We start from the raw sequence: 24,894 nt of genomic DNA on the forward strand, positions 1-24,894 counted from the left end.
GTACCTACCTTAATGGAAGGTAGGAGCTCCGGAGCTCCAGCTTGCCAGCTTCCAGAAAGAGGGCCGAAAAACCGTGCATTAGCGCAACTGCAAGCGTCCGAGAGGGAGGCTTGGGAGGGGCGGCCGCACGGGAAGGACGCTGGAGACGTTGCAGGGCGCCGTGGTGGCTGCCAATCAGACCGGCCGGAGCGGTGATCCTCCCCCAGGCGGTTGTCTATCGATAAGATCGGTTCGTACCCCGGAAGCAGCGTCTGTGACCCTGCGGTGCGCCAGTGATGCGGTGGTGCATCACTGGGTGCGACCTGACAGCTGACGTCAGGGGTCTGAGATGGACGCGGCTTCCCGCGCGACTACAAACAGAGCTCACCTTCCCGGTTTCCCTCACACGATGCTGCCGTTGCTTATGTTTGCTTCACCTATTTACTGTTTCATCTTTGCTCTCTCTTCGTCCCCTTGTGTGTATGTGTGTCTAATAAGGTAGACACAAGGTACAGGCAGACAGCCATACCTTACAGACAGGCTGACCGACTTGTTCACCGTCCACATCATTTGCTTGGTGTCTAATCATAGCCCGTGGTTTCTTTGTAGCTCTTCACCGTGTAGTCACCGTGCCCCTTTCCCGCCTTCGCTTAATTCCAGGGTGGCAGTTGGTACCTCGAAATATTGCCCAGTATGGAAACCGCGCCTGGCTCTTCGCCCTCCCCGGCAGCACCTGCCGTGGGGCAGGATGCGGTTGTGCAGGAGGCAGTGACGGACGTACCACCTCACAATCACCCAAGGAGTACAAACACAGAAACCCCTTCTGCCAGCTCTCACCCTGCTGCCGCACCTGATTCGACTCCCAATCCTGATCTCAACATCAACACCTTACCTTCGGAAAACGACGAGGACCAATACAACTACGCCTACTCTGAAGAGGAGAATTTGGACGCATTTTCTATTTGCTCCTTTGAAGAAGAAGAAGACGGTAATTGGGAACGAGACCCAGACGACCCAGATACCATGGCCGGCTCGAGACGCCCTCACGGCCAGCGCCGTCGTACCCAGACCGATCTCACCGGCGTCCTCACCCTCGAGGAGAAGAACGAGCTCATCAACCTGGTCAGCAGCATCTTGGACAGCATGCAGGACCAGATCAGCAACATCTTTCACTCCCCTCCCATCACTCCCGCTACCACCGAAGACCCCCAGCACTCGTGGCTTTCCCTCTCGCTGCTGAAGAAGCCTGCCGCTCCTCAAACCCAGCCCAGCGCCAACAAGGAGAATGCTGGCCCTGCTTCGACTTCGAACCAGCAAAAAGGCGGATTGACGTACAACAAGGCCCATGAGATTGTCGAGAAGGAAGAGAAAGAGGCCATGACACCTCAGCTTCAGGAGCTCAAGAAGGAGTGTCTTGTCGTTTTCAGGAAGTGGCAGGGCAATGTCCTGACGCGCGCCAAAGACATTTCGGTCAAAGATCCCGAAGCTTCAGCCGCCCCAGCCGGCCGTGGAGGTCGTGGTGTTGTTCGTGGAACCCGCGGCGGTCGCGGTGATCGTGGTGCACCTCAGGGAGGTCGAGGCACCACCCCGCGTGGCCGTGGTGGCAGAGGCGGTACCCTCAGCGTCAAGACAGGAGGTACGTCGAAAGCTGTTGAGCCTATAATCCCTAGCTTTTATGCATCGTTCCATGCTGACTTACAAAGGCCCACCGGCTACCCGTCAACCCGAGACCGACCTCTGGCTGATTCGACGATTCCCTCCGAGTGCCACACCGCTGACCGCTCTGCCCATTGAGCGCCGGAAGTTGTTACTGCACACAATTCTCCTGCTTCTCCTGTCGTTGGAACAGTACACGGCCTTTTCTCGCGTCTTCATGCTCAAGTTGGCGTCATCGCTTCACCTAACTCTCCGCTTTTTTCAAGAGGATGAGGTTCGGGTTGCCCGAGGTCTCGGCAAGACTGTGCAGGAGGTCAACGCCGATGAGGTAGTCGAGGACAAGTCTGCAGAGAACAAGCCGACCAGACGCTGGAAGGTTGGCCTTGCTGGCGCTGCCGGTGCTGCCATCATTGGTGTCACTGGAGGTCTTGCCGCTCCCTTGGTCGCTGCTGGCATTGGCACCGTTATGGGCGGTGTTGGACTTGGTTCCACGGCGGCAGCCGGATTGCTCGGTACTCTAGCCCAGAGTGGCGTTGTCGTTGGCAGCTTGTTCGGCATTTATGGTGCTCGCCAGACTTCCAAGATGATGGACCAGTACGCCAGAGACGTCGCCGACTTTGCGTTTCTACCTCTGCATGGCGAGATGCGAGACGAGTATCGTGACGCCAAAGAGATCCCGTCCAAGGACCGACGCCTTCGAGTTGTCCTCGCCCTCAGTGGTTGGCTTACTCAGAAGGAAGATGTGGTCAACCCCTGGCGTTGCATCGGCCACCAAGGTGAGGTGTACGCTGTACGATGGGAAGTTGCCAACCTGATGAATATGGGTAACTCGCTCGAGACTGTCATCAAGAGTACCGCCTGGAGTGTTGCCAAGAAGGAAATCATCACGCGGACCAGTAAGATTCTCGCCACGTAACGCGAGATCCCCTTGCTAATCAATGATCAGTCTTTGCCAGCCTCATGTCGGCCATGTGGCCCATCGGCCTTCTCAAGGTCAGCAAGGTCATTGACAACCCCTGGAGTGTCGGGATGGTTCGAGCCGAGAAGGTCGGCATGATCCTAGCGGAGGCCATCAGCCGAAAAGTGCAGGGTGATCGACCTGTCAGCTTGATTGGCTACAGCTTGGCTGCCCGAGCCATTTACACCTGCTTGATGGTCCTTGCCGAACGCCGCCAATTCGGTCTCATTGAGTCCGTGGTTATGATTGGCACCCCGGCGCCATCCGAAAGCAGAGTTTGGCTTGCTTTGAAAAGCGTCGTTGCGGGCAGACTTGTCAACGTCTACTCGGAGAACGATTATATCCTTGGCTTCCTGTACCGTACGTCCAACCTCCAGTTCGGTGTTGCAGGCTTGCAGCCAATCCAGGGCGCCGAAGGCGTGGAGAACTACGACGTGAGCAGCATGGTTAGCGGCCACCTGAGATACCAATACATGATTGGTACCATCCTCAAGAACATCGGCTGGGAGGATCTCGACTACGCGCAGATCGAAAAGGACGAGCAAGTCCTCAGCCTCATGGATGAGAAGTACGGCCGTGACAAGAGCCAGAAGCCGACCTACGTCGACATGGACAAGGAAGCTGAGCACATCCAGGAGGAGGTCAAGCACAAGAACGACGCCAAGCTCGATTCGAAAATGAGCAAGATGAAGATCCAGGATTAGGCTACGGAGAGCATCTTAGCTGCGGTGATCGGCAGAGATATGGTTAGACATGAGCCATTGTTATTGGACGTGGTAAACGGCGTGGATTATGGATGGATGGACTATTGCAACGTTATTAGCTATGGCACCGGGAAAACGGGCACACACATTTGTAACATGACGAGATACGATCAATGGGAAAACGAATATGTTTATCAACGGGATGTCTCACCGGGGTATCCTAATTTAGGGGTATCATGCCTCCTCTTTCTTGCTGCTCTGAACGACAAAGTATTTTCCAGCCGTCCTCGACGCGGTCTCTAGAGTATTCCAGTCCTCAATTCCCTGGGTATCAACCTTTTCTCCGCGCAGTCTCTTTGGCCGTTTCTTGTGACCGAAAGGGATTTCTTTGCCCAACGCATTCTGTAGCTCTTGCAAGCCAATCGTTGCTTCTGTTACGCCCTCTGTTGTCTCGTCGCGTAGTGAACGAAGTGGTTCAACGCCAGTAGTATCTACGCTCTGGACATCGCGCACAAAGTGTAGTTGCGAGTGCAGTGTGCGCAGCATCGCGGTCTCTTCCGCCTCGGATTCGGGGAGCGGTAGGGCGGACAGGCGAAGGAGGTGATAGAGCTTTGCGCGAGAGATTGGCTCCCTTGTCGACTCCTCTGCAGCGGCGCCTTTTGAGGAGGGCGGGAGGAGAGAGGCGACGGACCATGTGGGCTTCGAGAGGATTGATGATGCTGCTTTCGGGGTTGAGAGGCGGACGCAGGAGGATGTGAATGTGCGGGTTTGGGGGGGGAGCGCGGTGCAGCGGCTGCAGAGTGGACGCATCGTGGCCATGACCGTTTGTAAATGGTCTAGGACTGTAACTTTGGATTGTCTAGAGCGCTTGGAGTCGCGATCGTTGGTTTGGTGTTGTTGACCCAGGAATCAACCTATTTTGGAACATAGAGCTTGAACCCTGGTGTTTCTTCCAGAGCAGCCAAGGGACCAGGGAAAAGGTACCTCAAACTCTCGACGAATCAGCGGGTATGACCACGGCTCCAACAGAACCCCACCACAGGAACCTGCAACAACTGACATGGGGATTCGCTAGCAAACGTAAGCCACCCTCACCTTGGTTTCCGCTAAGCCACAGCGACTCACCCCGCGCGTCATAGCTGGGTTGCTGGCTGGTGCCACCGACACCTCCCGAAGAAGCCAGCCCAAAACGCAGGGCCAGCCGAAGTGGGCGGGTTGGGGGTGTCGCGCTGCTACAGTTTCGAAGCGCTGATGCCAGCCAGCAACCACCACCACTGCCACCTCTCACATCCTGAACAACGACCAAAGCGACGCACACCCTTCCTTTCTCTTCCTACAACCCGCGACCTGTCCTCTCGATACACCTAGTATAAAGAGAGGTTTGCGATAACCTACCCGACGAACGCACGTATACGACGGCACTGCAAGCCATCGAGACCCGATACTTATCGATCGAGAAACACATATACAACCCACCCCATAACCGTAGCCTAGTGCTTGCTTAATTCCGAAACCATGGCTCAGGACCCTCGCGCTCTGCTGCAAAAGGTGCGTTGATGTTGGACTTTTCCTTCAACCGCGGGGCTACACTGTTCACGGTGCAGACGACGGGGAGAAAGACACCGCTCAAGTGACCCCGCGATGCATACCGATGCTGGTTGTTATCGATATGGCAGCACACGATCGCTGACGTTTCGTGATCGCGCAGGCAGACAAGACGCTCTCGAGCGCCGGCGGCGGCTTCAGCTTCTTCGGCGGCCGGGAGGACAAGTACCAGAACGCCGCGGACCTGTACATGCAGGCAGCCAACGCCTTTAAGATGCAGAAGCTCAGTCAGTCAATCCCCCATCCCCTCCTACGAACAACGTCTTCCTCGCAGCTCTCGTGGAGCAAGCAAGACTAACAAGTGGCAATATCACCTATCTCTACAGACCGCGAAGCAGGCCAGGCTTTCGAAAAAGCGGCCCAAGTACAGACGTCCAACCTCAAGGAGCCTGACGACGCCGCAAACACCCTCGTCGACGCCTTCAAGGCTTACCGCAAGGAGGATCCCGAGGCCGCCGTCCGTTGCCTCGAGGTCGCCGTCACGCAGTACTGCTCCAAGGGCAACTTCCGCCGCGCGGCGGGCCACAAGGAGGCGCTCGGCGAGCTGTTTGAGACGGAACTTGGCGACTCGAAGCGCGCGCTCGAGAGCTACGAGGCTGCGGCGGGGTGGTACGAGGGCGACAACGCTGCTGCGTAGGTTGACCCGTCAGTTCAGACAAATGTGCGACTTAGCTAACACCACATAAAAAACTAGCCTCGCCAACAAGCTCTGGCTCAAGGTAGCAGACGTGGCCTCCATCGACGGCGACTACTACAAGGCCATTGAAAACTACGAAAAGGTGGCCTCCGTCTCCATCAACAACAACCTGATGAAGTACAGCGTCAAGGATTACTTCCTCAAGGCCGGCATCTGCCACCTCGCGACGGGCGACATGGTGGCCGCCCGCCGCGCCGTCGAAAAGTACGCCGACATGGACCCCGGCTTCGCCAACCAGCGCGAGGCCATGCTGCTCAACGACCTGCTCGCCGCCGTCGAGGGCGGCAACCAGGAGGAGTTTACGGATAAGCTGTTCCAGTATGACCAGGTTAGCAAGCTCGACAAGTGGAAGACGACGATGCTTGTGCGGGTGAAGAATGCGATTGAGGAGCCCGAGGATGAGTTTGCCTAAGTTTTTGGTGGAGGTAAGGTCAGAGGAAGGGAGTTGTTCAGCATCGTTGGCGTTGAGCACGATGGACGGCCGGATGTGCCAGTTGAGAGGATGAGAATTTCCCTAGGAAGGAAAATTGCCGAAACATGGTATGCTTACACGGATGCGTTGGGGATAGGGGGCGGAAAGTAAGAGAGGCTGCAACAGAGAGGACTCACTACACCAGAAGAATCGGCATGGTCTGCTTTTCCCGTTTGAATAGAAATCCATATCCACCACATTTAGTGAACCATGGCGTAGAGAGACATGTGATAACACATTCCATGATATGATAATCACTTGGCCGCACCCCATAGAGATGCCCGGCATCCACTTCGGGTCAGAGTCTCACGGTGGTAAGAGTCACGATACAGGTGTTGAAGAATCATCAAGACCTTGGGGCCTAGTTTATTCGTCGTTTCCTCCTTGTCTTCTGAATCTAGTATTTGCGCAAAAAAACGACCAAAGAGGGGAAAGTTGTGTCGCGGCTGCGACCAACGAACCCCATGCCACCCGCCAATGCTCTCTCTCTCTCTCTCTCTCTACCTGCTTCTTTTACTTGCTAGTTTGCATTTCCTGCTCGACAGCAATGCAGTTATCCGGAAATGGCTAAAGGATCCAAGTTCTGGCTCGCAGCTGGAAATTGAAAGACTCGCAAAACATGAACGACTTCTTGATGAGGAACCCCCTAGCCCTCTTTTAACCCCAGACTCCCCCCTTATGCCCGATATGATTTTATACAATTCTGCCCCCCTGCCGTTTATTAAACATACAGTCTCCCTATCGTACAGTGCAGAGAGGCAGAAGTCGGATTGGTCGTTGAATTATGACCGGTAAATCGCCGGCAAACGTCATCGTCGACATTCGTTCAGTTTGGTGGACTACCAACCATGCTGGGTACTTGCTTTCTCATGAAACCGCGCGTCCGTTGCTCGGCCCGAGGGACGCCCTGGATCGCTCGAGGCTCTCTCATCAGACTGGGATCCAGCTTGGTAGGAATCCGGGTGACCACGGTTCGGTACTCGCCCGGGAACTTGGCACTGGGAGCAGGCACCGAAGCCGTCCGCCACATGTGGTCCGAAGTATCGCCCAGATACGTTGGAATCTTGAGCTTGGATGGCGCAGAAAACCCTGAAGCGTTGCTTGATGCGCCGTGCGACATACGGATGGTCGACAGACGAGAGAATCCCGTCGAGAGTCCCGGCCGTCCGCGAGCCTTCTTGGCCATGATGATCTCGTCAAAGAGACGGATCGACTCGTGCGTTGCCGAGTGTGTCTCCCGCTCGTGAATGAACTCGTTGAAAGCTGATGATATGTTAGCATTGCCAAGGCATGTGATCTTAAGGGGCACACTTCTTACCTTGAGTTTCTCTCAACATGGTGGCATACTCTTGTTGATCGTATGGAAGACTCTTAATGAAGCTGTTCATGTCGAAATTGTAGAGCTGGCCGTTGTTCTTTTGCTCACGAGTAGGACGGCCCAGATGCTTTCTGTACGTGTACAAGAGACTAGCAAGGCATCGGACGAAAGCAGCTCGAACTCGATCAGGGTGGAACGCTTCACTGCATACCACAGAGACCTGACCCAGGCAGCGGTTGTGGGAACGGGCGTTGCAGTGAGAACACTCGTAGATGCCGTCTCCTTCAGACTTGTCGTCGCAAACGGAACATGTCGAGGACAAGTCATGGGCCATCCAGTTGAAGCAATGACCCTCGACCCACACCATCGTGTCGGTGTTCCGTACGGGCTGAATCAGCATGTTGGGCATAATCGTTGATGCCGCCAGAGTAGACTGGGCATACGTGGAAGGAGCATATCCGGGCGTGTACCCATTGTACGAAGACTGCGAATCGACCGAAATGGCGGATACCGACATGCTGGGATTGTGACCGCTGAGGAAGGGCAAGCTTGGTCGATGAAGAGGCGGGTGCTTGTCCATACCAAAGGACGAGCTGCGCCGAGACTTCTCATCAAAGTGGCCCGACTTCTTTTCTCGCAGAGTCTGTGCAAAGCCGGAGTCGCTGCGTGACACAGGTGTGGTCGGCATGGGTGGGAAGTTCATTGAGACTGGTGAGATGGAAGACTGCGGGCTGGTTTTACCGGACTTGCTGGTAGTGGGCCGGTCCTTGTGATCGCCAGCCTTCGAATGCAAGAAAGCATTGAAGATTGGTGGTCGCACCGAGTTCGGAGGTGCCGGCTCTCCGAAAGACGAAGAGTTTTGTGTAACCCACTTGCCCAAGGAGCTCGAGGCGACACTGGCGTTGTACAGCGTATCGTTCTCGACTGAAAAGGCGTCATACGGGTACGACTCCATTGCATATGGAGGGGGTCCAGTAGTCACTCCGTACCGAATGTGGTGCGGCGCGGCCACATGAAGTAAGGAAATGAGCTTACGACGATGTTGCCGCGGAAGGCGAACGGGCTGGTTGGTGGCGTCGATCGTATCAAGGTCCAAATCAACCAGCACGTAGTCATCCTCAGGAAGCTCAATCTTCTCATATCGCCGCTCGATGCCGACGATATAAGGGCAAGGCGCCTCAAGTGCCGAAATCAGACGCGCAGGCAGCACGGGAATAAAGATGCTCGCCCATTTAAGGGGATACAGCAGATTGACCAGTGCGTGGCATGCCAGGTGAAGCATGCCAGTGTGGGAGGAGAGGAAGATGATGCGAGACTCCGACATTGCATACTCGAACAAAGCAACAATGTTCTCCATTGATAAACACCTGAAGAGAGCGTAGATGTCAATAGTCCGGGCCCCTGGGATCTCGTTGATGGCCTCCTTTCGACAATATAGTCGCAGCTCTCGCACGCCCAGCTCGACCTGCGTCTTGGATTCCAGCGGACTGAAAGCCTCGGTGCAAAGATTGACGACATAACGCTCAAGAGGCTGCCAACGACCAACCTTGGGGGAGCTGGGTGGCACTCGGAGGACTGCGCTGTCTGTCATGGGCACAACGATGGCTCGCAGCCATTCCTTCCAGAATGACATTCTCGTGGCGTCTCTTCCCAAGATGCCGTAGGCTCTTGGGGCCCATAGTCCACTCTCGCCAGCAGTCAAGCCGTCGATCTTGGATGCAGCACCGTGCCGAAGTGGTCTCAGCATTTCTGTCATGAGACTGATCTTCTCCTCAACAGCGCTAATCTGGTCATCCAGAGTGTCACGGGCGGAAGACCCTGAGGGAATCGTAGGGAGCTTTGCAAGCAGCTGGGAGAGGTGCGCACGCTCAGCCGCGAGTCGCACTCCCAGGCTGGCTGCCAACTCCCGCTCCTCGTTGGACATGTGGCTCTGCCGCCACTGCTCACATTTCTTCTCCACCTCGTCTGCAACCTCGGCCGTCAGGGCAACCCAGATGATGATGGTGATACCATATATCTTGGAGTTATCGTCCGAAGTCATTGTGAAACCATGCCAGGTGGAACGTGGTCTGTCATCGGAAGACACGATCTGAATATCGTTCGGGAAAGCAAACATGGGTACGTAGTCTGGGAACCTCCCACGACGGGCGATCTCGTCTGTCGCGTCTTTGGCTGGGTATCTGTCCAGCAAGACAGGCTCGAATCGTCTCTTGAGGGGATGCATGTCTGGATCCGTGTTCAGGGGTTCCGGGGGAGGAATGACCGAGTTATAGTTGCTGAGTCGCTTGGCAGTCCTAATTGAAGCTGGAGCTAGCGTGTTAGTTGACCGGAAAGGACTTGAGGATTGCGCTACAGAGGAGGGTGGACCTTGTCGGGGGATCGTACCGGCTCCTGGTGTGCTTGCTCTAGGAGTGGTAGGTTGCTTGCGCATGCTGTTCATGTCCCTGAAACTCATCTTGCGGCGGATGCTGCCCTTGATGCTCCGCTCGATGCTGCGTAGAGGACTCCTCCGGCCGCTCGCGTCGGCCTCGTCGGCCTTGATGCGCTCAGCTCTGGGGTTGACCATGGGAGCACGGGCTTGTGTTTTGGCACCGGCACTGAAGGACAAGTCTTCCAAGAAGTTCTCTCGTTCTGAAGCGAACTTGAGCAAAGCCTTGTCGAAGTCGAATCCTTCGATGAAAGGGCCTTCGCCATTGAGGCCTGGGGGGAGACCATTGAAGACATTGAGGCCGGCGCCGCTGCCGGTGCCATTGATCTGGTTCGCCTGGGAAGGTCGAATGGTAGCACTGCTCCGGTTGCTTCGCGTGTTGCCATCTACCTCTTCGACGGTCTGGATGGAAAAGCGACCATTGGCAGCGCGGCCACCTCCACCTGAATTCTGCCTGGAATGGCGACCGACGCTGGAATGACGAGCAACGCGCTTGCTCGGGGTGGCGTTGAACTCGTTATCGCTCTCCTCATACTCGCTGTCCTCGGCGATGGTGGACTCGACGTTGTTGGAGGGGGGCTGCGGGGTAGAGTCCTGATAGGAGACGGACTCTACGCCGGCGATCCAAAAGTAGTCGGCGAGCGGCGTCGAGGAGCTGTCCATGACATGTCACTTGCTGGTGACCAGCCGGATTGGCGATTTGGCGATATGTCTGGCCGGCGAGGATATTTTTTTCCCAGCGTCTCGTTGCTCTCGCACGGGGGGCTGGCCCGGGCTTTTTAATCGCGAGAGGGTCTCGGGGTCCTTTGGGTCGTTGGGTGGTCGGTCAGGACTGGGGGGGTACTTTGTGGTACAAGTTGAACTCGGTGCGGTGCGGTGGGTGGACAGGGCAGGGGTGCCAGGATCCGGGAGGTTCTGATGGAAAAGTCTCAGGCGACGACCTGTAGGGAATCGGGCTCGTTTAGCTATGGGATCCTGTCGAGGTCTCCATCCAGGACTGGAGAAGAGGAGGGGGAACAGAAGGCGGTGAACGCACGAACCAGGGAAAAATGCGACTGCTTCTCGACCAGCGACAGCTAAAGCGCCCAAGCAGCGGAGCAAAAGGGGCAGGTCAGGCAGGGAAGCCGGAGGTAAAGAATCGAACCCGGATCGGAGAGGGGTGAAAGCGTCGCGTAGCGCGAGGCCAAGGTGAGGTTGATGGCGGTAGGTAGGTGTGGTTGTGATGTATGTTGCAAAACAGGAGCCGCGACGTGAGATAAGGTAGGGTAGACAGACGGACGGACCAACAGTCGAAGGGTGAATCAACAACAAAAAGAGGAAGCCGCCAAAGGAGTGGATTCTGGGAGGATTGGCTTTGGGTGTCGAGAGGTGGAAGTGAAAGTTGACGAGTGAGGAGAGGCGTCAGCCAGGTCGAGATTGGTGCCAGAACCAGGCTCGGATCAGATGTCGCCCAGGTTTAGGTAGGTAGGTTGGTCGTGTCGGGCAAAGATAACAACAACGAAGGAGAGAGGGCGATGGTGTAGTTTTTTTCTTCTTCTCCTCTTCTCTGCTCGGCATAAACCTTTTCCCCCTCTTCGTTTTTTTCGGTGGTGACAGAAGAACAGACGCAGAGCCTCCAAGAAAAAGAAAGGAAAAGGAAAACAAAAAAGAGATTTTCCCGGCGACAGGCGACAAACGACCAAACAAGAGTCGAGTCGTTGGATGGAGAGAAGTAGTGGAATAAAGGCAAAGGAGAGAGAAACAAATAATCAGGCGCAGCAGGTCAAGTCAGGTCAGGTCAGGTACCAAGAAGCCACGCGCGGACGGGAGTTTCTATTCTTCTTCTGGCCGCGTCGTTCGGTTTCCCGTTTTACGGAGGTGTGTATTTTATAAATGCAAAGATATGGAAGGTACTCTGTGAGTGTGAGGTACCTTAGGTAGTCCGTATCTTTGTGTGTGAAGAGTGAAGAGTAAAAGGCCAGGCACAAGTCAAGTCAGCGCAACGGGACAACGAACAACAACAGCCATGGCACGGTTTGGGACAGAATGGGAAGCTAATATGGTGATCGGGCTCAAGTCGCTCGACGCGAGAGAGAAAGAGGGCAAGCACCAACCTTTGGGCGCCTTCATTCGCTACTGCAGTGTGTTGGCGCTACCCGTTCAAGGACGAAGGAGGTGGTGTGCGGTCACTGCCCGTCCGGATAGCGTCAAGGTGTGTAGTTTGTTTCGGCGGGAAGGTGTGGTGTGGTGAGGTGTGCAGGTGCCAGGTGAAGTGGTGTGGGAGAAGGAAAGAGTGGATACCGACACGGGGCGGCGGTAGACGGGCGGACAGTCAATTGGGAAGGAACACTCTGAGGCAAGGTAGGTACTCCGTACGCCAGTTGCGGACGGGTGCAAGTGCATACGGGGGGGAAACAGCGGGCCCGGGGTGGCAGAAAAGGGCAACCAAACCTGAGAAGGCCACGAAGGACAGGGGCATGGGGGGAGGACAGAAGCCTTCTGCGGGATGGTCACTGGAGGAGGCTTGCAAGCGTGGGAGGGCCCCTGACAAGCCTGGGAGACTTGAAAGGTCGCAATGCAGCTGTTACAGGGAAGTGCAAGCCGCAAGACCACAACAAACACTGGGCCCAATGGGACGCTGTGCTCAATTTGCATCTAATTCGGTCGGGATTGGGAGACGAGACGCCTGTTCTGCTGTGAACCGAAGCACGACGCTTTTAGAGCCCCAGTTGCGACTGTATCTTCTATACCACTACCTTATTATGTGATGGATATTGCCTTCGCCTTGAGAGTATATTACCATAGTACCGTGTCTCTGTCTACGTTACCCAGCGTACGGTACCAAGTATTGCCGTAAGGCTGGTGTTTGAAATGGGGAATATCCAATCTACACTGCCTGCCATCACCCGTCCAAGACCAGGCAAGGTACCTGAGGTGACCCAACAATTCTATCGAACTTATCTTTATACTAAGGTACATTATGACGCTAGTCTGTATGGAAACATACATCACAACGGCCTCGACTCACCTCACGTTGACATTGTCTCTGGCCAACCTCAAAGAAGCGAACCTGGCAAAACTGGTGTATCCGTCCCCTCCATTCCTCGAAAAGCTGTTGAACCGGGCTGACGGATAATTGACGTGTTTCATACCGGCTTTTTGTCTCGCTTTCTTTTTCCTAGAACCGAGATCTCAGAGGGCGGGAAGAAGCAATGACATATGCACTAAGACCCTCACATCCCCATCGAGTAATGTCTCTCGATTGCCGCTGCCGTGTCTCGCGCGCGCTGTGACCCTGTGTCCTTTCAGACTTTCAGCTGCTCGTGTGAGTCTGGCAAAGAAGAGAGTACCTACCTACCTACCTACCCCAAGGTACTATAGGTATCAAGTCTTGTTCCCGTTGTTGTTCAACTCTGACTTCCGCGGTCTGTAATCTGTGACAGAATCATCTAGCGGTGCCGTCTTTGGCCTTAGTCTCCAATGCGACATTCTTGGCCCCTATCCTCTCCTTCAACCGTCTTTCTTCTCATTTTCGGTCTAATGAGGCCAAGGCTCAAGCTCTTGAAGAATATCACCTCGTGTTTGCCCCTTGCATAGTCGGCAGTATACTCTACGCCATCACATAGTATACTCTCAACGGTGGCTACAGAAGCCAGACTTGCGAGATAAGGTAGACCAGAGTTGGTGAAGCGTGGAAAGAGTGTCCAAAGCCACCCTTGTGGTCCCTGAACTAGCGTTCCAGGCATGAGCCTAGCAACGTAGACATCCACCTGTTCACTACCTAACATCTAGGTACCTAAGCATGTACACGCTACCCTCGGAACGGGCAATGACAGTCGGGCCCTGGGCTTCTTTCCCCTGGATCACTAATACCGTCGGGGGCAACCGCTTGTCGATCAACTATTCTTACCACCTCAGTGACCATTAGGTAGGTCGAGGAAGGTACTCGTACGTACAACAATATCCGTAAGCTGGAGGTTACCATCGGAGCAAGCGCTGGGGGGGGGGGAGACGAGGGAGACGACTTCCTTTTTGCGAACTGTGGATGAAGTCCCATAATCCATTGCCAGAGCCCACATTCACCCACTATCGTCCACAGCTGCTGCCACTCTGATTCTGCCCATCAGACCCTTTTTTGACCCTTTTTCATGCCCTCCCATGGACTTCCTTGGACTTCCATTCCTTTTCGTGAATTCGCTCCACCGTCATGACCATCCGCAATCCACCTTTTGCTATGCAATACATACGCAGTATCCGTACTCCATATCCGTAGTGTACATACGAATACTCCTTGCTGAAGCAGCACCACAGGCTCCGCAGCGTGCTCCTCCTCCGCCAGCATCCACTTTCAACTCCTCTTTGCTCGGCGATCTCCTCTTCAGCTCCAATGCCATCACGGAATATCCCAAGGTAAATCGCTCTTCCCCTTCACTTGCTTTTTCGCTGCTGCCGCCAGAGGCCTAGCATCGTGTACCTTTGGGTAAGTACCTCTTACACACTCATAGTACCTTACCTTTCTACCTTGGAAGTTAGCAGTATCTTTCTCAGCTCTGCCTTCTCAGCCCGCCCTCAGCTCTATCCCTCCCTCCCGCATCCTTTCTTCTCTCCTTCAGGACGTCATGTAATTAACAGGTAGGTTCAGGCCAGTCAGCAACCCGAGAGCCCCCCATGATTTCCATTGTCTCCAGAAAGTCTTGGGACCTGCTCCAACGAGGGGGGAAATCTGAATTGTGAGCGGCCCAGCGCTAGCCCACGACACCTTCCAGGATGAAGGTCCTGTTCAATGCACCCAGCACCTGCAAAGCAACCTCGGGGGCTGCCCAACTGGAAAGCGCCCGTCGTGCAGAGTGCAGATACACGGGTATCCCACGCCTGTTTTCTTCAAGACGCACGTGTAAGAAGCATCTCACCCACGAGGACCAGCCCACCCCGGCCTGCGCCTTTCGCTCAATGCGTCCACCACTGCTTACTTACCTTGCGCCATCAGCCATGCGCAGGCGGGCAGTAGAGCGACGAACTCCTTTTCTCACTCTATCAGGACACAGGACACACTGCGAGTGCCCTGTACACGCACCCAGAAAGCACACAATATCGAGAACAAGACGAAATAGGTTCTTAACCCGCAAATCTGCAATTCCCAGCTCAGGACAACCAACAAGCCTTTTCTCTATCTATTCAATGGAGATGACATCCAGCCATTCGTTAGCTCACGGCCAAACCCCCAAACTCCTGTCCCGAGATGCCGCGAACCGGCGCTTGGCTCATGTCCAACCCCGTCCGCATCTCCATCCACGTATCGCCCGACATGAAAGAATCTACCGGATCCAAATTTCTCTCGGAACAAAACCATCATAAGGATAATCCTTGGCTAATTCTCTCTCTTGTGGACCCTCTCCACCAACCCATCGTATCCCATCCTCATGGATGTTGACAGTATCGATACCCTCGTCATTGTCTTTTCTTGGCCGCCTGCCTAACACTGGACTCTGCTCATCGTCCAGCTTCCCTGTCATCGAGGCCTGTCGTCTGCCCTACCTTATCACGATTCGACTCATACCTGCTTCGCACGAGTCTCTTTACCATGGCGGTCAAACGAATCTGACCACTTAAAGACTTCATCCGGCATCACGGCGAAGGCGAGCACAAAGCCTTTGCCAACCTGGTAAACTCAACCCCAGGTCAACCAGCCAACCATGCGCGCCGCCCAGGACAGGCCAGGGGTTATCAGGCTTCTGCATCACACCCTCTTGGGCTGTGGGTGACCTCCAATTGCCCTCTTACGCAAGACAATCCATGGAGCTTCTGCAGACTGCAGCATACAAGCGCATTTCCACACGTCTGGCGTTCTGACGAATACGAATGGCTCAGCGAGGACAGGACAGGGCAACCAAGCAAAGAAGCAGCAATTTGCAAGCACTCAAGGCGGTCTTCAATCTGCATCCCAATGCTCGCTACAGACTCCGGAGCATTCCTCGCCCGCCTCATGCACTTTGCCTCGAGTCGGCATCTATCAAATGTCATCCTGATGGTGTACCTGCTTGTCGACAAGCTTGTCGAATTGTCTCGCATGCTGTAATGGGGCGTCTACCTTGGTGTGCAATCGCACGTTTCAAGAGCCTGTACAGCAATCCGCTCGAGGCTTGTCACCCTCATAATGGGTCTCTTTCCGCTTCTCCGCGACGCCCATCGCGCACCAAGCAGCTTCGATGGGCATGTTTTCGCAATCTCTGGTTACACATGTAAACCCCTACCTGTCTCTTGGGAAGAGTGCCGGATGAGGACACGGCTCAGAAGTTCTCCCAGGACAGTGTATTCTGACGCGCACAAAGCAAAATATCATCCCGTTCCATAAAGGCCTGATATCACGGCCCATGGCCGATCGTGGGCCCGAGATGTCGAACATGACGGACAAGGATCGGCGCACAGCTTCAAGTGTCTGTGGGTGGTGCCGGTGCTCGGTGCTAACTGGCCGCCATACCACCCCCTTCCCGAGAGCTCTTTGCGGACCACTTCTCATCGGCGCCAAAAGCAAATACCAGCCCCGGCAGATGCCCGCCATGGCACTCTACGGTGTACTTCGTACTACGCACTTGTCATGCCCAGGAAACCCATGTCTTCTCTTGAGATATTCTCAGAGTGAGTCGATTGCGTCGCCATATGCCCAATCCTTGAACCTAGGTTACGCCGCGAATTGTTGCTTCCCAGGGACCCGCCCGCATCGTGACATTTTCGGAGACTGTTTGGTCGGTCTGGTATGGACACATCAGCGGTCTACTACCGGTACTAGGATTGCAGACGGCTCGACGGGAAGGACAGCCACCGCAGACTCCTGTTTCTGCAGCCAGCCAAAGAACTGAATAAATATTTGTTTCGGATTTCGCCTGCATACCGACTCAACCCACGCGCTAGGCACTTTACGGTGTACAAAATTCTACTAGCTGGAACCTGTCGGTCTTGTCTGCTTTCCCTGGCCCCTGGCCCGCGATAGCGACTCATCATCTCGCCGGATTTGGATCGTCCGGAGTTTTTTTTTCGAATGTACGAGAAGATGGTTGTATCCAGCATTCAACTTGCCAAGTTCAACGACTCACAAGTCATGACTCTTCCAGCTGACGTACGAAGTAGAGCCATTCTGCTTTCCGTGCCAGTCAACGGATGGCGGGCGCGTCTATTCTGGTTGTCTTCATCTACCCACCCATGCCGCCCAGAAATATCCTCCAATCTGCGTCGTGCAGTTGCAGTGGCTAATCCACACCTGAAAGGCTGAGAATAATGAGATTCAACACAGTTACAACACTAGAATCAAATTACTTGACGAAGCACTCCTTGCAGAAACCCCCGTGTTGGGTTGGACTCTTGAAGAAGCTGAAAGCCCAACGTGTCTACTTTAATTCACTTCTTTGCTGCAAGCTACCCAAACGAGATGGCCGTCTCATTCCGGCAAATACCAACCGTATTCAATCCTCAACAGCGGCCGAGCCGTGGCAAGGGGAACCGCTCAAATGTGGTGAAGTCACTTGTCGATCCCATGCAATGCGACTGCAGGAGTGCAGAACTACAAAACCAGGTTCCTGTTTCGGACGGGAGACACGACAGGAAAAACGCAGAGCAGCCAAAGCCGCATGGCACTTCACTACTGCTCCTGCTCCTGCTGTCCTCATGCGGCCCTTGGCTATTAGCTATGTCACTCGGAGTACCACAACAGTAGGTATGTAATAACAAAAAAGAGAGAGAGGCTAGTGAGTCGTAATGAAAACGAGCAGGAAGGATTGGGCGCTGTGACCACGGATTGCCTCTGTGACCCCTTTTATTTAGCCATGTCCAGCCTTTTTGTGACAAAAGGACCGAAGTGTGTACTAAGGTAGACAAATGAATCTTGAGAGGGAGGGACGCTAGGAGCCGTTCGTGCAATAGTCTCAGGACGTTCTTTAGAGTTTTGAGATCTAAGATTCGAGCCCGCTGAGATATGAAGGTGTCAAAGGTCAGCCACCTGGTGGGGAAAGGGGAAAAGACTGCCTGTTTAAGGCGGAATCGTAAGAACAACACATTCTTAAGATGATATGACATATTGGTGCGGGTTTAGTGGCGCATCCGAGCGTTGTGAGGGAAGGTGGACTAGACTCCTACGCCACGGCCTATGGGATCTCACTCTAAGGTATCTTCAACAAGACTCATCTCAGCTGCTGGCATGCCAAGATGCCTCAGGCTCCTGAGCACCGACACGCTCTTTCCCCCTTCCTTCAACGTAGAGAGGCGTGCGAAGTCCAATAATATCCCCGCGCACATCTGGGAAACGAAGGATGCTGCCCCCTCCTCCTCCATCGTGATGCGGCGTTTGCCCCGGAAACACGGCTCAACGCCCCGACCGTGCGGGCGATCCAGCCGTGCCAGCTTTCCGTAATTAGTTCCCTTGGGATTTGATGGGATCTCCAGCATCAGCACGGCTCCTCCCAAGGCGTACTGTGTATGCTGATAGACGGATACTCGGACGGGGAAAAGCTGCGTTGGTCTGACATTGGGTTGAATCCGGGGGAGCGCCTTGAGCGCTCTGCGTCGCGTCCTCAGCTGTCACCGTCGCCGGGGCTTCATCTCACCAGCTTCTCACCAGTGCTTTCCCCCCTTCTTCAACAAAACGCCTCAACTGGTCTTGGGTCTCGACTCTTTTTTTCGTGAGTAAAAAAAACCCCCCTCTCGCTCACGCCACGTGTCGCGTGCCCAGCTTCCCCGTAGAAAGAAAACCCCTATTCCCCATCTCGCCCCTCCACCCGATCCCGAGAACCCCAAACATGATCCTGCCGTCCTCGCCCGGCTGCGCCCTCGTCCCCTCGGCCTCCTCCACCACGAAGCACACCTGCTCGACCTCGCCCGGGTGCAGCACCGGCCGCGCGCCGCCGCCCGTCTCCCAGTTGCAGTCCGTGTAGCCCAGCCCCTCGGCGAGGTCCAGCACCACTTTTTCGAGCTGGATCACGTCCTCGGAGCAGTTCTCCAGCTGGGCCTCCATGACCCACCGCCGACCGCCGCCGCCGCTCTTTGCGCCGGCCGGAGCGAGCGGGCCGATTTTCGTGCGGACTATGAGGGAGGATTTGCAGATGAACTGGTACAGCTTCCGAAAGGTGCGCGTCTTGCCCGAGGTCTCGGTGGCTTCGTAGTAGCTCACCGTCACGGCGAGGACGTGGTTGCCTTCCTCTTTGAGATCAAAGTTTACGATGCGCTGGAGGGTGTCGCCGGCTTCCAGGTCCGTTCCCTTCATGTCGTCGCCGTCGTTGTTGTTCGCGGCGGAGGAGGAGGTGTCTGGAGGGGTGAGGTCGAGCTTCTGGATCGAGTTTGCGCCGGGGGTCTTCATTTCCGCTTCGATGCGGACATCGCGGATGCTCTTCCGCTTCGTCGGGGCCGCGGGTGCTGCTGCTGCTGATGGTGGTGGTGCACCGGTGGCGCCGAGGGGTCCTCCGCCCCCGGGGACGGCCGCTGCGGGTTCGGGGACATCGTGGTTTGCGCAGAGGGTGCAGCTGAAGACTTCGCCTACGTAGGCGGAGCCGAAGCTCAGCGGGAGGTTGAGGATCGGGGAGAGGAGGAAGGGGGAGGGATTCGTTGAGGCGGTTGTGTCGTAGGCGAGAGAGGCTGGGGTCGGGTCCGCGGGGAGGTTTGAGGGCGTCAACGGGGGCCGGATCGGGTGCTGGATTACGAGGGAGGGGCGGGATAGTCTATTGGTTTGTTTCCGTGTTAGAGAGGTTTATCCATTCTGTTGGGCATGGTGTGTAAGGGTGATATGTGAGAGGAAGAGGCACGCAACCGCGTGTAAGTCGGGATCTCTACCTGAGTACTTTCAAGGAGACGGAGTGAGGCTCCTTTAGGGGGTCGTGTGACGGGTATCTTTGATGGCTCATTGTTGCCGTATCCGCGTCTCGCCGGCCGATAGGGAGAGTTTGAATACTTGGCGGGGTTCGATGTATCGTAGGGTTCGGGTATTGGGGGATGCGCCGCGCGACTTGATGTGACAATTGGAGATATGGAGAGATGAGAGAAGCGAGAGATGGGTTGGTGGGACGAAATGACGATTGGGGGTCTTAGCTGTGGTGGGTCCCGAGATGTCTATATCGATAAGGTAAGTGAGAGAGAGAGTGGGTGTGTGGAATGAGCCGGGCCCGCGTGCGGAGCTCTTCCCCGCATGTGGTGGTTCCACTCGGGGTTCCGGGTTGGAGGTCCACGGGAGGGCGGACGGACCCGCGCACTGTGGATGAAGTCGTCCAAAGTTTTGTTTCTGGCTGGGGATTTACAACTCCGTTGCGGAAAACAGATGGCTTCACGAGGTTTCCTCTATCATAAATGGAAGGTTTTTGAAAACGACTTTCAACCTCCATGTGAGATGGCAAATGATTGAAAGCGCCGTCATGCATCAACAGAAGCACTTATCCGCCCTTATTTGAAATCATCTACACGTATACATACAACAGGCCGAGAAATACCATGGATATCTAGAAGGAGTTGGAAGCCTGCAATTATCACGAGACGAATGGACTGCAAGAGTATTATTGAAGCGATTGTGGGGGGGTTGACCAAGACCTTGTACTATCCCCTGGTTCCGGATCGGCATCAAGCAAGAATATCGGCCACAGGTGACCAGCGTCTCGGGAACGACACAAAGAAATATTGGTATAAGCTCGTTGGTACTTTCTTGTGTTTGTGCAAGAAAGGTCAATGAGAGACAGCCGAGAGCGATCAAGGGTATGCTGAGAAGTGGGAGGAACAAAACTCTTCTTTCGGCGTTCTGGAGAAGATCAGAGCCAGTGACATCCCCTTCACACCTCCAACCCAATTCCTGGGGAAACTAAAGAGTCAAGATTGACTCGAGGGGTTGTCCGCCTCACGCCCGCAATGCTGGTGAGAGAACCTATCTCCATATAGGATGCCATGCTTTCGTTCAAAGATAATCCTTGGAAGAACCCAGCAGGTGCTCTGTCTACAGTCGTTCCTTTAGAAGGCCGTGTGGCCTGATACCGATAGATTTCTGTCCGGAGTAGCCACTTGGAGCATCGTGTCATTAACGAGGCTAACCACCTCAAAAATCTTGGACTCAAGTTCTGAGGACTACTTCCGCTATTCTTCGTCCGCGCATTGGCTGATGGGACTGCTTAATTGCCATGATTTGGGGTCCATATATTGTAGTCAATCTTCCTGGTACAAGTGTGGTCATGTCATTCCCTCCAAGGATGGCTACAGAGACGTAGAACGAACTGTTTGGCTACGTAAGTCTCGACTGGTCAAATGCCAGCTCGAAGGAAACCGCGAGTACGACGATCTAGAGTTGTCCGCCGACCTAGACGGACGCTGCTGTGCTGGTGACAGGAATGGGATTGAGGGGGGGTATATACCCTTGGGTGCCCAAGGTAACTTAGGTAGGTAGGTAGGAAGGTCAAGGTAGGAGGGGGACCTAGAGGTGGGAAGGAGCGAGGCAGGCACACGCTACCTACAATGCACAGAAACTACAATAGGACCCATATCACGAAGCCCTGACAGGATTTTGTGTGAGTATACCGTCATGGGTGTTGTTTGGTGTTCGTATTACTATGTCTGTTGATTCATATACAACTTCATCTGTATCTCCTTCACAGCGCCGCTCACATACGACAGTATTGAATCGCGCCTCTCATGCTTCTTCTCACCACCTCGTGGCTTTGCAATTCCAACTATGATTACTAGACCCCGTTCCTCATTTCTAAAGGCCGGGAGGAGGTGGTACCTGTCATCTGCATTAGCAAAATGGTCTCAGTCCACGTCGGAGTGAAGGTACTTACAGCACCATAACCTCCTCCGGTGCCCGGAGGCGCGCCCGAGGGAGGGGGAGGGGGAGCAGAGCTCGGAGGAGGCGGGGGAGGAGCGGCCTCGCTGGGAGGCGGGGGCGGAGGGGATGCCGCTGCTCCAGGCGGCGCAGGCGAGCCTTGCTGCTGTGCTTGCGCGGCAGCATAGTACTGCTGGTACATTTGAACGTAGGCGGCATAGCCACCATAGGCAGCGTAAGGATCCTGACCGCCGTAGTACTGTGCGTACTGAGCGGCGTAGTCTGCTCCGGCGGCAGGGCTGTTAGAGCCGCCGGGAGGAGCAGGGCTTGCTGATTGTCCAGAGTTGTGACCGCCATAGCCGCCACCGCCGCCGCCGCCGCCGCCGCCGTGACCGCCATGCCCGCCATGACCGCCGTGGCCTCCGTATCCGGAGTTATAGCCGCCGCGGTCACCACGATCACCGCCATGGCCGTGGCCTCCATATCCGCCGTGGCCGCCATCGTGGCCCCGCGAGCGGTCACCATAGCTACCGCGGTCACCGTAGCTACGAGGAGGTCTGCTCTTGAACTCTTCGTACTGCTCCTTGACATTTTCAATCAGATCTACGCAAAGCTCCTTGGCCTTCTCGACCATCTTAGGGTCAGGTCCACTACTCAGAGTCAGTACAAGGGCGTAACATCAGTAGGGTGACAAGGCACTTACGCGACGTGGAGGTACATATCCTCATCACTCTCGCGATTGGTGGCTGCCTCCAGGTATCCGGAACCACGTCCTTTGATCTGAACGCGGCACTGGGTCTCCTGCTGGATGTGCTTGACGTAGGCACCGCCATGGCCAACGACTTGGGCGCGGAGGTTGAATCCGGGGACTGACTCCAAGCCAATGGGGATCTTCTCCTCGGGCCATTTGCGCTGGGTTATGTTAGACACGTTTTACGACACAGATTTCTATACGTACTCGGCCATATTCGTCTCTCTCAACCTGCTCCTGGTCACGTCGACGGAAACGACGCTCATCAACCAGAGCGGGAAGTTCCTGTTTCATGAGTTCCTCAATCTTTGTCACGGCTTGCTCGAGGCCAGTCTTAGATGTACTGGTAACGTGCAAGTACAAAGGCGGATTCTAGGGAGAAGGTCAGTGTGTGTTACGATGCCATGGGTTTGATGGACATACCGCCGCAGTCGCCATGCTCTTGTCGGGGTAGTAGTTTCCTCGGGTAGTAACATCTTGCAAAGTCAACCTCTGTTCCTAATTAGACGTAAAAGTGGGAGGTGTTTCGTACCAGCACCAGTTTCTTCTTTGATCTAAATCAAGCAAATGGAGTCAGCAGGTGCCAAAGAGGGGTGATCTGTGCGAGCTATCGTGCCAAGTAAGCAGGATGATCTCGACACAAATCTGTTTATATGTAGGAAAGCGGAATGCGCTCGAGATGAGGCCTGGGAAGGATGTATAATCAGTGGTTTTTTGCACAGGAGTATTTACCATCTTCTGAGTCGACCCCTTGGTCAAGAGGTATCGGTTACGAAGGTCGTTGACTTCAATGTCTTTGATGAAGTCACCGTCGGCGATGTACATCTCTCCGTTGATTGTGTTGGCCGGATCGGGCGACTGGGCACCGCCTGCAGGAGGTTCGGCGGTCTTGATCGGGGGAACGTCGACATGCTGGATGCCCTTCTTCGCTTGGAGTTGCGCGTTGATTCGCGCGGCCGCAGCAGCTGCGAGTCTGTTAGCCATGTTTTCTATAGCAAAAGCGAGGCGCAACCCGTACCAGCCGCAGCAGCAGCATCTACAGGCGACTTCTTCGGCTCCGTCGCCTGATCATTGGGCAGAGGGCTGCGCTCTCTTGCCGACTCTGAACGTCTTCCTGGCGGCGATCTGGAGCGGCGGTCGAATCTTGAAGCCTTGCGAGGCTCGGGTTCGGTTTGGTCGAATCGCGAGCGCTTGGCGGAGCGTCGCTCGGTGTCGTCCATTGCGACGTCTGAAAGCAGTGATTCTGAAGATACAGTCGCTCGTGTTCGAGAGTCGTGTTCGGCGTGCGTCTGGATAATGCGCAAGCGCCTGGCAATCGATATGTGGGAAGTAAAAGATTGGGATAGTAAAATTTACGAGGTATGAAGCTCTCTGGAGGTGGAGCCTCGGAGAGACGGACGGGCCAAAATAAAGTGGCTTGGCCCGTGCGGCGAGACGACTTGTCGACTGTCGTTCCCATGCCATTTTCCCATGGCCTGGCTGTCACGGACTTAGCGCCTCAGGTATCAGACGTAGCTGCTGTTTTTAGTCTACACCAGCCACATGGTTGCATCGGAGCGAATATCGGCAGGAAGAATGCGGCCGAGGGGACCATCCTCACACTTGAGATTCTACCTATTCCTCTTCAAGCAACCATTCGCAACTAAATTTTTAATTTTTTTTTTGCTAGTCTGGGTTCTGTGGCTCGTTGACCACAGCATGGAATTTCTGGAAAGACAATTGCATCATCGTATGGTCTCTTGAATGCCTGGGTGGGAGACTGAGATGTTCTAAACTAGATGCCTTGAATCAGCAGTTCAAATCTTCTTTGCCAACAACAATCATCTCTACTGGCACTAGATAAAGTTGAGTTGCAGACTGAATGCTGTTGCAAAGTCTCTCAAGTCCAAATTAATTAGCATGACTCAAGTTACCTGGAGAGGTCTACTATGGAAGGTCATGAGAGTGAGTAACTAGTAAGTGTTAGAACTCAAATTGACTGCCAGCTGCGCTTTGAGTAGTTGCCTAGTAACAAATCGATTCATTCTCAAAGCTCAGTTCTTTTCTCAAGATATCCACGAGCCTGAGATGTCCTCACTTGAACTTGTGTTGGTTACCTGCATAAGATACTGTAAAATAACCAATGGCTACTTTCTCCCATCCCAATCCTGCCTTTCTACAAAACACATGATGATTACTTTGGAAATGCTGCTACAGGTCAGCAACTGACACAGTGCCGGATATAACCCCGCACCCTCCAAGCCGACCCCGCGATGCAGTGTCAGTTGGGAGTCCACTCTCTCGGTGAAAAACCCTTGTCAGTAGCTGATCCGTGCCCCTCTACCCCTGCGAACGGCCAGCTCCCCTGCCTCCGCGTCTCCGACTTGCCTCCGAAGAAATCGTCCCCCAATCTCCTCAAATTTTCCCAGTGGGAACTGACACAGACGGTGAGTCAGGGTGCTTCCTCTTATCTCCCCTCAAGCCATTGAACCTCGGAAGCTCACACTACTTCAAAGGTTTCTTGAGAATTCCTCTTTCCTTTGGTCCAAAAAGAGAGCAATTGGCCTGTTCTCGCACTTTGAACCCGGAAAG

General features: G+C 54.7%; 8 protein-coding genes across 8 annotated transcripts; 4 read left to right on the forward strand and 4 right to left on the reverse strand.

The window, feature by feature from the left end:
• Positions 1 to 1,356: 1,356 nt before the first annotated feature.
• On the forward strand, positions 1,357 to 3,297 carry BDP81DRAFT_314051 (uncharacterized protein; the record flags this gene model as incomplete). Its single annotated transcript, XM_060583958.1, has 3 exons — positions 1,357 to 1,503; positions 1,775 to 2,531; positions 2,582 to 3,297. The coding sequence occupies 3 exons, from the start codon at positions 1,357 to 1,359 to the stop codon at positions 3,295 to 3,297; spliced, it is 1,620 nt and encodes a 539-aa protein (XP_060448358.1).
• Positions 3,298 to 3,531: 234 nt separating this feature from the next.
• On the reverse strand, positions 3,532 to 4,107 carry BDP81DRAFT_391816 (uncharacterized protein; the record flags this gene model as incomplete). Its single annotated transcript, XM_060587595.1, has 1 exon — positions 3,532 to 4,107. The coding sequence occupies one exon, from the start codon at positions 4,105 to 4,107 to the stop codon at positions 3,532 to 3,534; it is 576 nt and encodes a 191-aa protein (XP_060448359.1).
• A 422-nt stretch (positions 4,108 to 4,529) lies between these two features.
• BDP81DRAFT_421790 (alpha-soluble NSF attachment protein) lies at positions 4,530 to 6,386 on the forward strand. The gene is made up of 4 exons (XM_060589939.1): positions 4,530 to 4,845; positions 5,006 to 5,129; positions 5,229 to 5,535; positions 5,597 to 6,386. The coding sequence occupies exons 1-4, from the start codon at positions 4,813 to 4,815 to the stop codon at positions 6,009 to 6,011; spliced, it is 879 nt and encodes a 292-aa protein (XP_060448360.1). The 5' UTR covers positions 4,530 to 4,812; the 3' UTR covers positions 6,012 to 6,386.
• A 511-nt stretch (positions 6,387 to 6,897) lies between these two features.
• BDP81DRAFT_313669 (DENN domain-containing protein) lies at positions 6,898 to 10,480 on the reverse strand (the record flags this gene model as incomplete). The annotated part of the gene is made up of 3 exons (XM_060583917.1): positions 6,898 to 7,334; positions 7,390 to 9,693; positions 9,775 to 10,480. 3 exons carry the CDS (start codon positions 10,478 to 10,480, stop codon positions 6,898 to 6,900), a joined length of 3,447 nt encoding a protein of 1,148 aa, XP_060448361.1.
• Positions 10,481 to 14,270: 3,790 nt separating this feature from the next.
• On the forward strand, positions 14,271 to 15,336 carry BDP81DRAFT_183158 (uncharacterized protein). Its single transcript, XM_060582303.1, has 3 exons — positions 14,271 to 14,276; positions 14,439 to 14,690; positions 14,784 to 15,336. The coding sequence occupies exons 2-3, from the start codon at positions 14,564 to 14,566 to the stop codon at positions 15,149 to 15,151; spliced, it is 495 nt and encodes a 164-aa protein (XP_060448362.1). The 5' UTR covers positions 14,271 to 14,276; positions 14,439 to 14,563; the 3' UTR covers positions 15,152 to 15,336.
• A 680-nt stretch (positions 15,337 to 16,016) lies between these two features.
• BDP81DRAFT_183160 (uncharacterized protein) lies at positions 16,017 to 17,000 on the forward strand. Its single transcript, XM_060582304.1, has 2 exons — positions 16,017 to 16,834; positions 16,922 to 17,000. The coding sequence occupies exon 1, from the start codon at positions 16,168 to 16,170 to the stop codon at positions 16,651 to 16,653; it is 486 nt and encodes a 161-aa protein (XP_060448363.1). The 5' UTR covers positions 16,017 to 16,167; the 3' UTR covers positions 16,654 to 16,834; positions 16,922 to 17,000.
• BDP81DRAFT_183161 (uncharacterized protein) lies at positions 17,001 to 18,063 on the reverse strand. The gene has a single exon (XM_060582305.1). It carries the CDS (start codon positions 17,861 to 17,863, stop codon positions 17,261 to 17,263), a length of 603 nt encoding a protein of 200 aa, XP_060448364.1. The 5' UTR covers positions 17,864 to 18,063; the 3' UTR covers positions 17,001 to 17,260.
• A 428-nt stretch (positions 18,064 to 18,491) lies between these two features.
• On the reverse strand, positions 18,492 to 23,543 carry BDP81DRAFT_313700 (uncharacterized protein; the record flags this gene model as incomplete). The annotated part of the gene is made up of 11 exons (XM_060583918.1): positions 18,492 to 19,169; positions 19,257 to 19,497; positions 19,610 to 19,697; positions 20,883 to 20,912; positions 21,585 to 21,992; positions 22,035 to 22,222; positions 22,276 to 22,484; positions 22,531 to 22,695; positions 22,747 to 22,815; positions 23,044 to 23,288; positions 23,342 to 23,543. The coding sequence occupies 11 exons, from the start codon at positions 23,541 to 23,543 to the stop codon at positions 18,492 to 18,494; spliced, it is 2,523 nt and encodes an 840-aa protein (XP_060448365.1).
• Between the last annotated feature and the right edge of the window lie 1,351 nt (positions 23,544 to 24,894).

Source organism: Colletotrichum phormii (genome assembly GCF_030913505.1).
Source record: "Colletotrichum phormii strain CBS 102054 chromosome Unknown BDP81scaffold_5, whole genome shotgun sequence".
In the NCBI taxonomy this organism is placed as follows: domain Eukaryota; kingdom Fungi; phylum Ascomycota; class Sordariomycetes; order Glomerellales; family Glomerellaceae; genus Colletotrichum; species Colletotrichum phormii.

Excerpts from the sequence above, each read along its gene's own strand:
- BDP81DRAFT_183161 (XM_060582305.1), bottom strand. The coding sequence starts at position 17,863 with ATGTCATATCATCTTAAGAATGTGTTGTTCTTACGATTCCGCCTTAAA.
- BDP81DRAFT_421790 (XM_060589939.1), top strand. The coding sequence starts at position 4,813 with ATGGCTCAGGACCCTCGCGCTCTGCTGCAAAAG. Across the intron at positions 4,846-5,005 it reads CTCGCGCTCTGCTGCAAAAG|GCAGACAAGACGCTCTCGAG; the intron begins GTGCGTTGATGT and ends GTGATCGCGCAG. Across the intron at positions 5,130-5,228 it reads CTTTAAGATGCAGAAGCTCA|ACCGCGAAGCAGGCCAGGCT; the intron begins GTCAGTCAATCC and ends CTATCTCTACAG.
- BDP81DRAFT_183158 (XM_060582303.1), top strand. The coding sequence starts at position 14,564 with ATGAAGGTCCTGTTCAATGCACCCAGCACCTGCAAAGCAACCTCGGGG. Across the intron at positions 14,691-14,783 it reads GTTTTCTTCAAGACGCACGT|CCATGCGCAGGCGGGCAGTA; the intron begins GTAAGAAGCATC and ends TTGCGCCATCAG.
- BDP81DRAFT_183160 (XM_060582304.1), top strand. The coding sequence starts at position 16,168 with ATGGCCGATCGTGGGCCCGAGATGTCGAACATGACGGACAAGGATCGG.